Source organism: Thamnophis sirtalis, unplaced genomic scaffold, assembly GCF_051295495.1.
Source record: "Thamnophis sirtalis isolate CommonGarterSnake01/CBP01778 unplaced genomic scaffold, rThaSir2_p1.2 scaffold_7, whole genome shotgun sequence".
NCBI classification, from domain to species: Eukaryota; Metazoa; Chordata; class Lepidosauria; order Squamata; family Natricidae; genus Thamnophis; species Thamnophis sirtalis.
In genome coordinates, this window is record NW_028261387.1 from 92,920,139 (window position 1) to 92,937,496 (window position 17,358).

The 17,358-nt window shown below is 48.1% G+C and overlaps 1 protein-coding gene and 1 non-coding gene across 5 annotated transcripts in view; both read right to left on the reverse strand.

Moving 5' to 3' along the window:
- Nucleotides 1-773: 773 nt before the first annotated feature.
- On the reverse strand, nucleotides 774-845 carry TRNAE-CUC (transfer RNA glutamic acid (anticodon CUC)). The gene has a single exon. It is a non-coding gene; the product is annotated as a tRNA-Glu (tRNA).
- A 6,974-nt stretch (nucleotides 846-7,819) lies between these two features.
- The window catches only part of TPD52L2 (TPD52 like 2), a 45,397-nt gene continuing 35,858 nt past the window's right edge, over nucleotides 7,820-17,358 (reverse strand). For 3 of the 4 annotated variants that reach the window (XM_087720616.1, XM_087720617.1, XM_087720615.1), the window contains 2 exons: nucleotides 10,952-11,000; nucleotides 7,820-9,659 (listed from right to left, as the gene is read on the reverse strand). In XM_087720616.1, the coding sequence (XP_087576742.1) occupies nucleotides 9,561-9,659; nucleotides 10,952-11,000 (148 nt within the window). In that variant the 3' untranslated portion in view covers nucleotides 7,820-9,560. Of the gene's footprint in view, nucleotides 9,660-10,951; nucleotides 11,001-12,681; nucleotides 12,724-13,694; nucleotides 13,722-17,358 lie in introns of all 4 variants that reach the window. The other variant, XM_087720618.1, reaches the window with a different exon arrangement.

The following is a 17,358-nucleotide window of genomic DNA, read 5'->3' on the forward strand; positions in this document are numbered from 1 at the left end:
CGCGCGAGGCCGGCAAGCGGGATGAGGAGGGCGGGCGCGTGAGGGGGCGCGAGCGCGCGAAGGAGGAAAGGGGGGCGGGAGGGTGTCGAAGCGCGCGGAGGAGGAGCGGGCGCGTGAGGGAGGCGGGCGGGCGCGCGCGCCTCCGCAGTCTCTCTCTCTCTCTCTCTCTCTCGCTCTCTGAGGCGAGATTTGGCGCAGGCGGTTGCGCGCGCTCAGCCGCTCCTGGGGTGGGGGGGGAAGAATAGAAGCGCGCGCTTCGACCAGACGGTGTGTAAGGGGGGGTGGGGAGAAACGATTTTAAAAAATCTATATAAGTATTTATTTATTTATAGAGAGAGTGAGATTTGATTATAAAAAGAGGCGAGGAGAAGCACCGGCGAGGCTGGGAAAGGAGGCCGGCCGAGCGGGCTGAGGCGACGGCTTTCACAGTCGCGCGACGAGCGTGAGGCGCGCGGATGGACCGGAGAGGGAGGGGGGGAGTGAGGAGAGTGACGGAGGCCTCCTCGTCTCTCCCCCCCCTCCACCTTCGCGCCTGCGCACAAGGCTTTGCTGCTGAGCGGGGAAGAGGAAGGGATTCCCGGTGCTTCCTCGGCTGGCTCGGGCACGGCCCAGGCGCAGTGTTTCTGCGGCAGGAGAGATAGATCCAACCCCCCAACTCCAACCCACCTCGTGGTCTTGCTGGCTGACTGGTTTGGGCGCTGGGGGAGATGCAAAAGCTTTGGCATCGCATTGCGCCTTCGCCCCTTTAAAGCTGGGCCGAAGTAAAATTCACTTTCCCTGACCGGGAATCGAACCCGGGCCGCGGCGGTGAGAGCGCCGAATCCTAACCACTAGACCACCAGGGAAGGTGGCAGCAAGTTCCTCTACAAAGCCTTATATCGAAGTTCTCTGGCTTCCTTGCAACTTTTAATGAAGTATCTTATTGATCTGATCTGTTCCTGTGAAGGATGGAAGAGAAAGCAATGCACAATTAAGCAAACATTGCATGCATGTCCACATATTATGTGCAGAGAAAGAGAATGAGGTCCATGGGTTAGAACCAATTTCGTTGTATTTATTCTGTACAATGATAATAAAGACTACACTATAACAGGGGTCAGCCATCTGCGGCTCTGGAGCTGCATGTGGCTCTTTCATCCCTCTGCTGTGGCTCCGTTGCTCAAATTATGTCACGACTTGCCAATGTGCGACAGCCACCAGCATGCGATTTATTGAGCTTTTCGATCCCCAGTAGGCCAATCATGAATAAATCCAAGAAAAGTAAGGTTAATACAAGGTAGTCCTCGAGTTACGACCACAATGGAGACCAAAATTTGCATTGCTAAGTGAAACCTTTGTGAAGCGAGCTTGTCCCATTTTGCAACTTTCCTTGCCACAGTTGTTAAAGCAAATCATTGCAGTTGTTAAGTTAGTAACAGGCTCGTTTAGTGAATCTGGATTCCCCGTTGATTTTGCTTGTTAGAACGTCGCAAAAGCAGATCACGTGACTCCGGGACACTGCAATCGTGATAAACATGAGCCACCCGCCAAGCATCTGGGGGACTTTTTTTTTTGCCACAAGTTAAGTGAATCCAGTTTTTAAGTTGTAACACAGTTGTTACATGAACCCGGCTTCCCCATTGACTTTGTCTGTCAGAAGCACATGACACCATCATAATTACACGCCAGTTGCCAAGCAGCCAAATTTTGATCACATGACCATGGGGATGCTGCAACCGTCATGTGTGTGAAAAATAGCCATAAGTCACTTTCTAGTGCTGTTGTTTGTTTGTTTGTTTGTTTTATTTATTTATAGGCCGCCCTTTTCCCTGAGGGGACTCAGGGCGGCTTACAATCAAAAAGGAAGGGGAGTGTAGGACAATACGAAAAAAGAAATGTGCACAAAGTAAATTAGACAATAAAACTCAACATTCACTCAGCATTCGGGAGGGGCAAAATAAGATTATCCCCAGGCCTGACGGGTTAGCCAGTTCTTGAGGGCTGTGCGGAAGGCCTGGACGGTGGTGAGGGTACGAATCTCCACGGGGAGATTGTTCCATAGTGTCGGAGCCGCAACAGAGAAGGCTCTCCTCCGAGTAGTCGCCAGTCGGCACTGACTGGCGGATGGAATACGGAGGAGGCCAACTCTATGCGATCTGATGGGACGCAGGGAGGTAATTGGCAGAAGGCGGTCTCTCAAATAGCCAGATCCACTACCATGGAGCGCTTTATAGGTGGTGAGTAGGACCTTGAAGTGCACCCGGAGACCAACAGGTAGCCAGTGCAGCTCACGGAGGATCGGTGTTATGTGGGCGAATCGTGGTGCGCCCACGATCACTCGCGCGGCCGCATTCTGGACTAGCTGTAGTCTTCGGATGCTCTTCAAGGGCAGCCCCATGTAGAGCACATTACAGTATTCCAGCCTAGAGATCACAAGGGCTCGAGTGACTGTTGTGAGGGCCTCCCGATTCAGGTAGGGCCGCAACTGGCGCACCAGGCGAACCTGGGCAAATGCCCCCCTGGTCACAGCTGAGAGATGGTGGTCAAAAGTTAGCTGTGAATCCAGGAGGACTCCCAAGTTGCGGGCCCTTTCTGAGGGGTTTAAATTTTGTCCCCCCAGCCTGAGTGATGGTATGGTGGTCAAATTTTTGGGAGGGAAACACAACAGCCACTCGGTCTTGTCTGGGTTGAGTATCAGCTTGTTTGCTCTCATCCAGTCTTTAACGGCTTCCAGTCCCCGGTTCATCACGTCCACCGCTTCATTGAGTTGGCACGGGGCGGACAGATACAACTGTGTATCGTCCGCATATTGGTGATATTTTATCCCGTGCCTTCGGATGATCTCGCCCAACGGTTTCATGTAAATGTTAAATAGTAGGGGGGATAGGACCGACCCCTGCGGCACCCCATAAGTTAGGGGCCTCAGGGACGATCTCTGCCCCCCCACTAACACCGACTGCGACCTGTCCGAGAGATAGGAGGAGAACCACTGCAAGACAGTGCCGCCCACCCCTATCTCCCGCAGTCGTCGCAGAAGGATACCATGGTCGATGGTATCGAAAGCCGCTGAGAGGTCCAGGAGAACTAGGATGGAAGCATGGCCTCCATCCCTAGCTCTCCAGAGATCATCAGTCAATGCGACCAAAGCGGTTTCTGTGCTGTAACCGGGTCTGAAGCCAGACTGGAAGGGGTCAAGATAGTTAGCTTCCTCCAAGGTACGCTGAAGCTGGAGAGCCACCACCTTCTCAACAACCTTCCCTACAAAGGGGAGGTTGGAGACTGGACGATAGTTATTAAGAACAGCTGGATCCAGAGACGGCTTCTTCAGGAGGGGTCTTACCACCGCTGTCTTAAGCGCGGTGGGAAAGTACCCCTCCCGAAGAGAAGCGGTAACAACCGCCTGGATCCAGCCTCGTGTCACCTCACTGCTGTTGGCAACCAGCCAGGAGGGACACGGGTCCAGTATGCAGGTGGAGGTACTCACAGCTCGCATAGCCTTGTCCACATCCCCAGAGGCAACTTCCTGAAACTCAACCCAGAGATGGTTTGCCAAGTTTTCTCCTTGTGTCTCGGCTGGATCTACTGGGGTGGAGTCCAGGTCCGCTCGAAACCGGGCAACTTTGTCCGCCAAGAACTGGACATACTCCTCAGCCTTACCCTGTAAGGAGTCCCCCGTCTCCCTCCTATTTAGGAGGGAGCGGGTTATCCTAAACAGGGCGGCTGGGCGGGACTCGGCGGACGCTACCAAGGAGGCAATGTATGTTCTTTTTGTTGTTCTTAAGGTCCGAATATACTCCTTGGTGCATGCTGTCAAAAGTGCCCGTTTCGACTCGGACCTATCGGACCTCCACGAGTGCTCTAGGCGTCTCCTCCGGCGCTTTACCTCCCGGAGCTCCTCAGTAAACCAAGGAGGCCTCCGGGGGCCGCTGACCCGGAGGGGCCGTAGCGGCGCAATCCGGTCTAGAGACTCCGAAGCTGCCGAGTGCCAGGCAGCGACGAGGGTCTCCGCCGAACTGTGGGCGAGGGTATCAGGAATAACCCCAAGCTCCGTCTGGAACCTAACAGGATCCATCAGTCGCTTGGGGCGGAACCAGCTGGTCGGTTCCTCCTCCCTACGGTGGGGGTTTGGCCTCCGGAAGTCTAGCCTCAGTAGGTAGTGGTCTGACCACGACAGGGGTATGATCTCATTACCCCTCAGACCAAGATCGTAACTCCACTGCTCCGAGAGGAATACGAGGTCAAGCGTGTGACCCGCTGAGTGAGTTGGGCCTCGAATTACTTGAGTCAAGCCCATGGCTGTCATGGAAGCCATGAACTCCTGCGCTCCATCAGAGTGTTCACCGAGCGAAGGCAAGTTAAAGTCCCCCAGAACTATAAGTCTAGGGAACTCAACCGCTAGCTCGGCTACTGACTCGAGGGGAGGGCTGCTGCAACGTAGTTGGGAGGCAGGTACGTAAGCAGCAAACCCACTTGACCCTTGAGGTCCAACTTCACTAGCAGGGACTCACACCCGACAAGCTCCGGAGCAGGGATCCTACGAGGTACTAAAGACTCCCGGACTACAATAGCCACACCGCCACCCCTTCCCTGGGCTCTCGGCTGGTGTAGCACCTGAAATCCGGCTGGGCACATCTCGACGAGGGGGACTCCTCCCTCAGGGCCCAGCCATGTTTCAGTAATACATGCCAGGTCTGCGCCCTCATCAGTTATCAAGTCCCGGATGAGGGGGGCCTTATGAACAACAGACCTGGCATTTAGCGACAGCAGCCTGAGACCAGGGTCCTGAACACCCGCGCCATCTGACCTTGGAGTGGGACTCCTAGGGCCGGAAGGAGGGATCTCTATGACACAGCGAGCCCTCCTTCCCCGATGATGGCCTGCCCTAAAGTCCCCGCCATATCTGCCTCTCCCTGTCATGACCGCAATGCTCCGACCCTCACCCGTGGTTGTGGTCCCCCCAACCACCCCCATGACCCCCGCATGTAACTTTGAATGATCTCTAAAACGAATGATTGTTAAGTTGAGGGTTATCTGTGCTATGTTTCCACTGAACAGCCCTACTAGCAATAGAATAAAAATCACAGTGTACATTTGCACTATACTTATAGCGTATTAATCTTCAAACGTTACCTAATTGCGGTTCCATCATAATTCGAAATAACGGCTATCGCCGAACATGATGCTTGCTTCCAGCTGCAGCTGTTCAGAGTGCATGGTGCATTGAGCACGGCACCTCCAAAAATGAAGGCATCAGCGACCAAGATAACTTGGCTTTAACAAAATGTCATGAGTAATTAAAAATTTGGCAAGAAATGTGAAAAGCCAGAGCAAATAAAGGATTTTAGGTACATTGGTAGAACGTTTGCTAAAGTTGGAACTACTGATGGAATAAGGTGAAGACAATCGCTGAAAGGCAGGGGATGGATAAGCATGACTTACGACCACAGTTACCCTCAACATTTCTGTTGCTAAGCGAGACATTTGTCCAGTGAGTTTTGCCCCACTTGACAACCTTTCTCTCCACCGTTAAGTGAATCGTTTCCGTGGTTAAGTTCGCAACGCTAATGTGTGATGTGAATCTGCCTCTCCCGTTATCTTGTCAGAATGTCGCAAAAGGGGAATCATGTGACCCCAGGACACTGCGACCGTCATAAGTGTGAGTCAGTTGCCAACTGTCCGAATTTTGATCGCATGACCATGGAGCAACAGTCACAAAAATGGTCATCAGTCACTTTTTCCATGATGTAACTGAACGGTCACTAAACAAGTAAACGTAAGTTGAGGACTACCTATAAAGGGGTGTCAAACTCGATTCCATTGAGGGCTGCATCAGGGTTGTGTTTGACCTCGGAGGGCCGGGAGGGGGTGCCTGGCCAGGGTGTGGGTCTGGGGGGCGCGGCCAGCTCGATGTCATTCATGTCAGAGGGAGGGGCACCTGTGGTGGCCAAATGCTAAGCCAGGACTTCCCCCAGACCCTCTTCCTTCCCTCTTCCTTCTCCTTTCTTCTCCCCTCGCCCCTCTCCTCCTTTTTCCTTCCTTGCTCTCTTCTCATCTTCCCTTCTTTTTCTTTGTCCTTCCTCGTTCCACTTCTCCTCTTCTGTCTCTTTCTGAATGCTCAAATGCAAAAGGGGAAACATTTCTCCTTTGGTTTTGTTTTCAGTTTGTTTTCGGCCGCAATGGGGGCCCATTTTCAGTGGCAGATGCACCGTGTGCTGATCCTTTTCTTCCCCCAAGTCCTTCGCAGGATCATAGGAATTTTTTAAAAATTATCTGCTGCCTGCGTTCTCCCCCACCCACCCAAAAGAAACCTATCAAACGCACATTGAATGACCTCACATTTTCAAGAGACGTGGATCACAGGCAAAAAATACTCAATTTCATGGTCCAAATACCGAAAGTTTAATTGCATAATGTCGCTGCAGAATTAAGATGTATCCTCTTGCCTGGGTTAGGAGGACATGTTGGGCTATTGTTCATTGAACTGAATTAAACTACATTCAGAGTCTGCATCGCTGAACCATCGTCTCACTGCACTCACAATAATCAGCAAGCCGTTAAGATGGCCCGCAGAGGATATTGTGTCAAGTTGTGCCTTCCCCGTTGTCGTTCAAAGTGTTTGTAGCACAGCAAGGTGGATTTTTCAAAAGCAAAGCTGACACACAGCTGGGTGTGACATGAGTGACGCAAGGCAACCCCTGGCTCAACGTCGCTCATGTTATGCCAATACGGACTGTGCTCAACTTATGACCACTGGGATCAGAATTTCTACTGCTAAGCAAGGCCGTTCCGTTCAGTGAGGGGTGCCCAATTTTACTACCTTTTTGGCCGAAGTTGTTAAGCAAATCACTGCAGTTCAGTAAATCATGTGGTTAAGCGAATTCAGCTTCTGCTCCCCGCCTCCCATTGACGCGTTATTATCATGCAATTCCCTTTTGTGACTTCTGCCTACACTTAACAACCGTGTTACTAACATAACAATTGCAGTGATTCGCTCAACAACTGTGGCAAGAAAGGTCATAAAAAAAGGACAAAGCCCATTGAAGATCTGTCTGGCTTCACAAGGGAAATTTGTGAGTTCAATTGTGATTGTAAGTTGTGGACTATCTGAACAGTGCGACGATGGCGCAAGGAGAAGGGTTTGACAGCAAACTTTTGTGTGTTTTAGATCCGTTTGCTGCCCTTCTCGTCTCAAGGCGACTCGAAGGTTGCTCTCAACCTTTCATTCAGAATCATCTGACTTTCAGCCGCACCAAAAAGATCACCGTGTCAATTCTGAAGCGAACCGAGCTGGGGCCGTTATAGATGCTTGAGGATTGCCGCTATGCGAAGAAAGGATAGGGAGGGTGAACACAGTTCAATGGGGATTTGTAGCCAAAGCAAAATAGATTCCTGTGGGAACCAAGGTCATTCCAACAGGTGGCTGGAGAAAGGAGGAGTGAAGTAACCAGGCAACTGGCCAGCACCTTAATTGGACCACGTGACTGATTGTTTGGGGAAAGTGGGGCTTTCACTTTTAATTAGGTGAAAACCGTGGAAACTTTCAGAGCCGGTTTTCACCAGTTGTGCCAATATGATATCTCCAATAAAACTCTTCTTTGAGGAATCCGTCTGCCTCGGGAGTTCTGATTTCTACGGGGTTATGACTTGGAACGCTGACGCATCGCAACCCGGGGACCGTTGCCTACAACCAGGATTTGCAGATCCGAAATATAACAGGACAGACAAGCGCTCTGCTTTTCCAAAAGGAATATTTTATTGACAAATTTCCCCCAGACCCATTACAGGAGAAACAACTGAGCCTCGTCCTGCAGCGCCCGGTCGCATCAACACCGATTCTCCCTTTTATTTTTTTTCCAAACGCAGGTGGGCTATCTCCCTCTCAAGAAACGACAATAAAAACCCCTCCCCTTAGCCTCCCCTGCCTCTCTGGAGCCAGGTTCTGAGCCAGGAAGGGATTCAGCCAACAGCAACAAAAGGACGCAAAGAAGAATTTCATCGCCCGCATTTTTGAGTGTCAAAACTTGCTTCTCGGGTGACTGGAGAGAGAGGAAGGGTCTCCCAATCGTTCTTTTCTGGGTGCTAAGTTGGTATCTATTGTGGGGCGCGCTGCTTCCCATCCCACTGAGCCTCTAAGGCATGGAAAAGTCTGCATCGCTCAGGGGCGCCTCTGCCTTCGAGCTACAAGGGGAGGAGAACGGCGCGTTCTCACCCTTCCCTCCAGGGATTAGTGTTTCCATACGTAATCACCAAGCGGTGCCACCCACGACCACCATGGCTGCAGAAGCCAATGAAGAGAATCCCGCCACCAGAATCTCAAAAACACGGGACGAAAAGTTCCCGGAAGGAACCAACGAGTGAAGAAAAAGAACGGAATTTTGGGGCGCCCTGATAATCCCTGGGGTTCCCTCGCAGCCTCCGGGACTTTCTAAGGCAAGACCCAAATCCAGAGGACAGAAAAGCAAATTCCCTACACTTGAAGGGAACGAGAGAGAGAGGGAGAGGGAGAGAAAAAGAACATGCGTGCAAGCGAGTATGTATGCAACACGCTGTAATGAACGTCAAGAGACACCGTTCCTACGATAAGATGCCTCAACCTGTTTCGTTTCCTTTCCTTCGATTCCTCACCCACAACCTCCTTCACACTTCCGAGATATAAAAAGATTATAAACGATTAAAGCAGGTGGTGACGTAAGGCTTGTCTTTCAGCTCCCGCGTCTGAGAGGCGGGAATGGCCCCCTAAATCGCGATGCGAAAAAGCTGAAGCGCTATGGAAGTCCCCCGCGTCGTCCCCACCCCCCCCAAAAAATAAACTTTCTGAGATTTATTAAAGCTTAAGATAAGCCCGAGCGGCAGGCTCGGCTGGGGGCTAAGAGGAGAGTCTGGGAATTCCAGAAGAGAAGGGAAAGGGGGAGGGCTATCTTTACCCCCCCCCCCAAGTAAACTTGGTTTATCGATCTAAACAAGAGGTGGGGCAAGGTTTCCAAAGCAGTCAACGGGGACTCTAACTGCCCCGAAAGGAAACGAGCTCGAATAACTGAAAGCTAGCTAGCTAGTTATACCAAGAAGATGGCGTTAAGGGTACATAGAGCGCTCGGCTGTTTCGCGTACAGCTTAAATGCCTCCTGAAACAACCCTTTTTTTCCCCGTATTGCGTAAAAAAATTCGAATTTCTGCTTGCAACTGGAGGAACAAAGAGTGTGTGTGGGGGGGGGGCAGTGTCTACAAGCCTCTTGAAGCCTAAAAGAGCGGGGGTCTTTCTTTTAGGTTCAAACGGCCCAATCCTCCCCGCTGATTAACCCTTCCAACAAGAAGCGTAGAGCGGGGCTCCCTCGAGAAGCCTTTAGTGTAAAATAGGTATAAGTGTACAAAAAGCCGTCTGTTCACTTTATTGGACCTGAAGGTTCCAGCAGCGAAGAGGGGATGTATGGATCTCTCTCTTCCAAGTGGGACCGCAATTCTCTTCTTCTTTTTTTTTTTGTTTTGTTTCCTTATTTTTTTTCTTTTTTCTTTTCGTCTTGCGTGTTGGGAAGAGCAAAGGGTGGGGCTCCGGCAGCCATGCACCGCCACGCTTGTCGGGGGGCTTAGAAAGGCGCGTTGTCCTGGGGCGGCTTGTCGCCAGCGGCTGTCGGCGAGTGGAGCTGGTTGCCGCCATCGTTATCTTTGCCACCCACAACTTTGGACTGAATGAAAAAGAAAAAAAAAAAGTGTTCAGAATTAAGCGGATGGAATGGACCTCTCACCTGGGTTTTATTTTATTTTTTTGCTCCAACCCCCCCCCCCCCATTTAAGTGCATTTTTCAAAATCTATATGTGACCTTTAATCTTGTTATCTGATACTCCTTTGGCCTTTGGGCCAAATCACTCTCTCCCAGCCCAACCCATCTCACAGAGAGGTGATTTGGCCCAAAGTCACCAAGCCGGTTATCATGCTTAAGACAGGACTAGAACTCCAGGTCTCCTAGTGACTGGCCCATAGTTAATGGCTAAGGCAGGATTAAGGCCTACTGCCACATACCTCCCAGCGGCCAGTAAGATCCCACAGATTGGGCCTCCTTCAGATGCCGTCAGCCAGACAGTGTCGGTTGGTGGGCCCTCGGAGGAGAGCCTTCTCTGTGGCTGCTCCGACTCTTTGGAACCAGCTCCCCCCAGAGATCCGGACCATTCCCACTCTCATGGCCTTCAGGAAAGCTGTAAAAACCTGGCTGTTCCGGCAGGCCTGGGGCTGTTGACCTCACTGTTGAGGTCCAGCCCCAATTAGAATGAATGCATGTGGTTTTGTGATTTTAAACTGTCTTGTTTTTTCTTTTTTTTTCTTTCTCTTTTTTCTTCTTTTTTTTTTGTAAGCTGCCCAGAGTCCTTCGGGATTGGACAGCATATAAATTTTGATAATAAATAAATAAATAAATAAATAAATAAATAAATAAATAAATAAATAAATAAATAAATAAATAAATAAATAAATAAATAAATAAAATAAAATAGAATAAAATAAAATAAAATAAAATAAAATAAAATAAAATAAAACTCCAGGCCTTGTGGCGATTGGTCCAAAGTCACCCAGCCAGCTTTTGTGCCTAAGGCGGGACTAGAACTCACCGTCTCCTAGAGATTGGCCCAAAGTCACCCAACTGGCTTTCATGCCTAAAGCAAGATTACAATTCACGATCCCCCATTTTCTAGCCTGGCGCCTTAACTACTAACTGATTTGATTTGATTTGATTTATTGCATTTCTATGCCGCCCTATTCCCAGAGGGACTCAGGGCGGCTCACAAACCAAAGTAAGGGGGGGGGGGGATACAAACAGGAGGAAAAACAACGGACAAACAACTACAATAATTTAAAAACAATCAACAACCACACAATTCGAGCGGGGACGGGCTCTCCATTGCCTAGTGGGGGTGGGGGTAGTGGGGGTGGAGGAGGAGGAGGAGGTGGAGGAGATGGTTCTCCCATGTTTGGAAGGAAAATTACCTTTATGGTTCCAACTCTGTCTTCGAAAGACTTGAAAGTTGCAGAATTCCTTGCAAAAGAAAAAGGAACAGTTATGTAAAATTTTAAAAAAAAATAGAGAGTACTACAATTTTGCATTCTTTGTTCAGGCAGGCCATCTTGGGGCCTGCTGTCTCGCTACCTGAAGAACACTTCAGAACCCACTTCCCACAATTTATCACCTCCACAATTTGCTGAACTCTGGATAATTATGATGTGGAAAAACAAGGGAAGCTCCACAAAAGCATCCTTAAAAGCCACAATTCTCGGTTGAATGAGAAACACGCACACTTTTTTTTCCCCAGAAAGAGAAAGATGTATCTACAACTTCCAGGAAGGCTTGTGTCAAAAAAACAATTATAGATGGTTCAGAAATTTTAGGTTCCAGCTTTCTTAGAAAGCAGTTCAAAAGCAGGGATAGGAATAGGATAGAACAGAAAATAGAATCAGAATTAGTGGAATAAAATAGCATAGCATAGCAAAGAGTATGAAATAATAGAATAGGAGTAGAATAGAATAGTAGAATAGAATAGAGTAGAATATAATGGAATGGAATAGAATAGAATAAGGAAGGGAACGGAACGAGGAATAGAGTAGAGTAGAATAGAATAAGGAATAGAATAAAATAGAACAGAACAGAAGAATAGAGTGGAGTAGAGTAAAATAGAACACAACAAAACAAAACAACAGAAGAATAGAGCAGAGCAGAATAGAATAGCTTGGCTTAGCATAGAATAGAATATGAAATAATTAGAAGAGAAGAGAAGAGAAGAGAATACATACAAGCAATAAGTGTTAAGTCATGATCACAATCCTAAAATGCCATCATAAATCATAAGATACAACAGCGATAGTCAAAGCCCCCAATAGCATGCACAAAAACTTGGTAACCGCTAAATGGCCAGGTCCCACCGCCAGCTGAGACTCCACAGGCTTATTTCCTGTTGACAAACTTGCTTTCCCACAATTTGTTTCTTTGTTTGCTTGTTTACAGATAATTTACATGGCCTCCCACTCACCTTCAGTGATTCTAGGTGTCTTTGCAAAAAATAAAAATTTAAATCATGGCCATTTCGCCAGACTGAACACGGAATCAATAAGCAAGAGTTGCTGGAGGCAATAACCGGGGTTAAAATAGAATGGAAACCTGAAGTTTTTTTATTAGGAATAATGTCTGCGAAATACCAAAAAGAAATCCAGTATTTAATACTACGTGTAATTACGGCGGCAAAGATTGCCTTTGCCCAGAAATGGAAAAAACAAATTAATTCCAAGCGAAGATGAAATAATAAGAAAGGTTATGGATTGTGCTGAAATGGACAAACTAACTAAAGAAATCCAGGGAAAAGAAGAATCAGAATCATACCAGTTATGGGATAAATGGTAGAGCTGGATGGAGGAAAGAAACAAGAATCAATGAAGGAATATAACAAAACTCCAAAAAATAATAGTGATGAGTAAAATAGGAGGGTTAAGAATGGTGGAATCCAAATGAAATACAACAGAAGGGGAAATAATATGAGGTGAGCGGTATCGATCGATAATTGCTATTAGAAAGAACAGGAAGCTCCTGTTCGTATTGTATTGTGTAAATGTGGTGTACGTCTAGGTTTTGTGTGTGTGTGTATCTTACATGTTTGTTAATAAAAAATAAAAAATAAATTAAACATCGTTTTGGAGGGGGGGGGGGAACGGGGCTGTTGCTACCTTACCTCATTGCAGGCATACTTATCGACTGACGGATGGAGTAACTGCTACTCGGAAGCGTTAAGGGGAAAGGAAGGAAACGTTAGAAGCATTAAACCACGGACAGCGCCACACTGCCCCTTGCAGCCCTCGCTGGGCGCGGGTTGTGACTCGCAATTCATTCTGGGACCCTCTCAGCAGAGGATGGATCAGGAGAATTACAGATCAGTCCTCAACTTACGACCATGGCTTTAGCGACCGTTCTAAGTTACAATGGCACTGGAGGAGGGGGGGGGAGAGACTTTTCCCCACACTTACAACCGTTGCAGCATCCCCCATGGTCATGTGATCCAAATCCGGCCGCTTGGCAAGTGGCTCGTATTTATGACGGCCGCAGGGATCCCCAGGATCAACTGATCCCCTTTGCTTCTGACGAGCAAAGTCCAGGGGGAAGCCAGGTTCGCTCAACAACCATGTTTACTAAATTGAACCACTGCAGGGATTCACTTAACAACGGTGGCAAGAAAAGATCATAAAATGGGGGGAAGAGAGAGAGACACTCCGTTGCTTAGCAACAGAAATTTACAGCTTAATTGTGGTCGTAAGTGGAGGACTACCTGCATTCCAGAATAGTGACCTGGCTGAACCAGCGTTCCCAAACAGATGATCCCTTTAACCAAGTCAAGGTTCCCCTCGTACATATGTGCTAGTCGTTCCCGACTCCAGGGGGCGCTGCTCATCTCCGTTTCAAAGCCGAAGAGCCAGCGCTGTCTGAAGACGTCTCCGTGGTCATGTGGCCGGCATGACTAAACGCCAAAGACGCACGGAACGCTGTTCCCTTCCCACCAAAGGTGGTTCCTATTTTTCTACTTGCATTTTTAACGTGCTTTCGAACTGCTAGGTTGGCAGAAGCTGAGACAAGGGAGCTCACTCCGTTACACGGCACTAGGGATTTGAACCGCCGATCTGCCAACCTTTCTGATCGACAAGCTCAGGGTCTTAGCCACTGAGCCACCGCGTCCCTCTAACCAAGCCTTACCTAAAAGAGTGTGAGAACGGATGGGCCCTGGCAGAGTCCAACGGAAGCAGAAATAGAGAAGGAGGAAAGAAAGTTAGGGGCACATTGCAAGACCACCTCTTCCATATCCAATCCTCGGGCCTCAAACAATCCACCAAGAGTTGAATCTTAAAAGGAGAAGGAATTGTAGGAGCTCCAGCCCGCCAAATATGGACCCCGGTTAGTATCCATGCCACAGAGTGAGATTAAAGTTAGTTTCCATCAATTAAGTCGCTGACCCATCTGAACGTCCGTGGCATCCAAGAAGCTTCTTCAGTTCAGGATGAGAAGCGAAACGTTTTCAAGGGGAAAAAACCACATCCTTTTTTGTTTCGAACAGCACTTCTGGGCTCATTTCATTGCGAATTACAGAAGATTAGAGAAGGTACGGCTTCTCCCCCCAAGACCAAAATTATGCTTGAATGTACAAGGAAGGAACGCCCTGGTCTTTAGCCCCAGGCGTCACGGACACACAAATCGGCATCTTCTGGCAGGAGAAAACCCAGAGGAAACGGCCAGGTGGCAAGGAAGAAGCAACTAGGCAAACCAGTTTCCCGAGACATTGGCAAACAAACCTGGGAATCTTTGACAAAGGTTAACCTCCAGGTGATTTTAGTGCACTTAATAAAATAAGTTATTTTTAAAAAACCTGTCCCTCCTGTTCATCACTGGAGGAATGAGAAGAAGAGTAATTAGCAGTGGGGTTATTTATTGTATTTGTTTATTTCCCATTATTATTATTATCGCAACAACAGAATTATATCACAGCGGCCAGTTGTTCCGCCGGATTTGGCATTGATTACTAGTCGGGTCCCACTCAGGGGCCTAGGACGTCGTAACGTATTTTCGTAATATGCGTGCGGATCCAAGCAGTGCGGCTTTTTGCATTTGACTGATGGTGATTTTGTCAATTTTTAAATGTTTTAAATGTAATTCCAGTGCTTTTGGAATAGCACCTAGTGTGCCAATTACCATTGGAATCACCACTGCAGATCTGTGCCATAATCATTGAATTTCAATTTTTAAGTCCTGATATTTCGTGATTTTGTCATATTCCTTCTCGTCGACCCTGCTATCACCTGATATTGCAATGTCTATGATTGTAACCTTATTTTTCTCAACCAGTGTGATGTCTGGTGTATTATGCGCCAGTATTTTGTCCGTTTGTATACGGAAATCCCACAAGATCTTGACCATCTGATTTTCGGTGACTTTTTCAGGCTTATGCTCCCACCAGTTTGTTGCTGTTTTAAGATTATAATTTTTGCACAAATTCCAGTGGATCATTTGTGCTACTGAATTGTGCCGCAACCTATAATCAGTCTACGTGATTTTTTTACAGCAGCAGCAGCTGTTGTTGTTGTTATTATTATTATTATTATTATTATTAAACAGTTCAAGGCAGTAAACATATTTAGCAATAGCAATAGCAATAGCAGTAGACTTATATACCGCTTCATAGGGCTTTCAGCTCTCTCTAAGCGGTTTACAGAGAGTCAGCATATTGCCCCCAACAATCTGGGTCCTCATTTTACCCACCTCGGAAGGATGGAAGGCTGAGTCAACCCTGAGCCGGTGAGATTTGAACCGCTGAACTGCTGATCTAGCAGTAGCCTGCAGTGCTGCATTTAACTGCGCCACCTTGGCTCTTTAGTATTTAGTACTCCTTCCTCCCTACGAGAACCAATACCTGGAGAGGTGAGAATGGTTGGTCCAGTCATCCAGCCGGCTTTCATGCCTGAGGCGGGACTAGAACTCACAATCCCCTGTTGATTGACCCAAAGTCACCAAGTCGACTTGTGACCAAGGCAGGACTAGAACTCACCGTCCCCCTGGGTCACCCGGCTGACTTTCGCATTGAAGGTGGGACCAGAATTCATAGTCGCTTGGTGATTGGCCCAAACTCACCCATTTGCTTTTCATGCTGAAGGAGGATTAGAACTCTCAGTCTTCTGGTTTGTAGCCGGCTGCCTTAACCACTAAGACCAAAGTGATTCTTGCTTGCCTGAATCCAAAGGAAGTTCATTCTACCACTAGCTCCCATTGGATCGACCCCAACTCAATTTAGCTACACTTTGAATGTAGACCCGCTGGTTTCTCCCATTATGCCCAGCCAGGAGAGACACTGGCCGAGCTGAGGGTGGGGGGAGACAGGAATAATCCAAACACATCTGGATTGGATCAAACTAGAATAACTATAGGTGATGGTAAAGGATCCCCTCGCACACATATGCTAGTCGTTCCTGACTCTAGGGGGCGTTGGTGCTCATCTCCGTTTCAAAGCCGAAGAGCCAGCGCTGTCCGAAGACGTCTCCGTGGTCATGTGGCCGGCATGACTCAACGCCAAAGGCACACGGAATGCTGTTCCCTTCCCACCAAAGGTGGTTCCTATTTTTCTATTTGCATTTTTTACGTGCTTTCGAACTGCTAGGTTGGCAGAAGCTGGGACAAGTCACGGGCACTCACTCCATTACGTGGCGCTAGGGATTCGAACTGCCGACCTTTCTGATCGACACGCTCAGCATCTTAGCCACTGAGCCACCATGTCCCTCTTCTACAGAAATATATATCCTTCCATATACCCTTATTTATACTCTTGTATAGAAACTATGCGGAGCTACCAGGTGACTTACATACCAAAGCAGTTCAGATGGTTCCACCACAAAATCGCAGAGGACAAAATCGCGCTCGACGAAAGCGCGCATTTGACATCATCACAGCACGACGAAAACATCGCGCTGTGATCGAAAAATGTAAAAATAAAGCGAAAACCTTACCCTAACCCCCCCAAACCTAACCCTAAACCTAACCCTAAACCTAACCCTTAACCTAACCCTAAACCTAACCCTAAACCTAACCCTTAACCTAACCCTAAATCTAACCCTAAACCTAACCGTTAACGTAACGCTAAACCTAACGCTAACCCTTAACCTAACGCTAAACGTAACACTAACGCTCTAACCCTAACCCTTAACCTAACCCTAATCCTAACCCTAAACCTAACCCTTACCTTTATGTGAATCGGCTTGCTTTAATTTTAATTTTATTTGAATTTTTAATTTTTTTCGTCGCGCTGTGATGATGTCACATGCGCGCTTTCGTCGAGCGCGATTTTGTCCTCCGCGGTTTTGACGGGTCACAGTTCAGATTTGCCAGGATTTCCCTGGTCTCCCCAATTCGGAATCACCTCCAGAACTGTTTACCCATTTTAAGGTAAACGCATGCAGGCACACCAGGAAAGCCAAGGAACTGCACACACAGAGTTTGGTGGGAGAAAAGACCATAAAACCTCCAAAAGACCACACAGCAGAGACAAGCTGAGCAGAAATGACTTCTGCCCTTTCAAAGACAAGGAAAAAAAAGGAATTCACCACAATACTTAGCCTCTGATCACATAAGATAAACTCGAAAATGGGGGCGGATTAATCCTTTGGAGTCTCTCCGCACCGCAAAATAACTGGAGATGTTTTGGTGGGAGGAGCTGGGGGCTGCCAGAGAAGCCAAAATCCCGCCCCCCCATGGTTAAAAAAGAGAACCGATAGCAACCAGGTAGGAATCTTTCTCAACCATGGTAAGGTAAAAAGATGTGTGCCAGGCCTGCGGCCATCTTTCCTTTTGGATCTTCGGCCTGCCGCACTTTCTATTA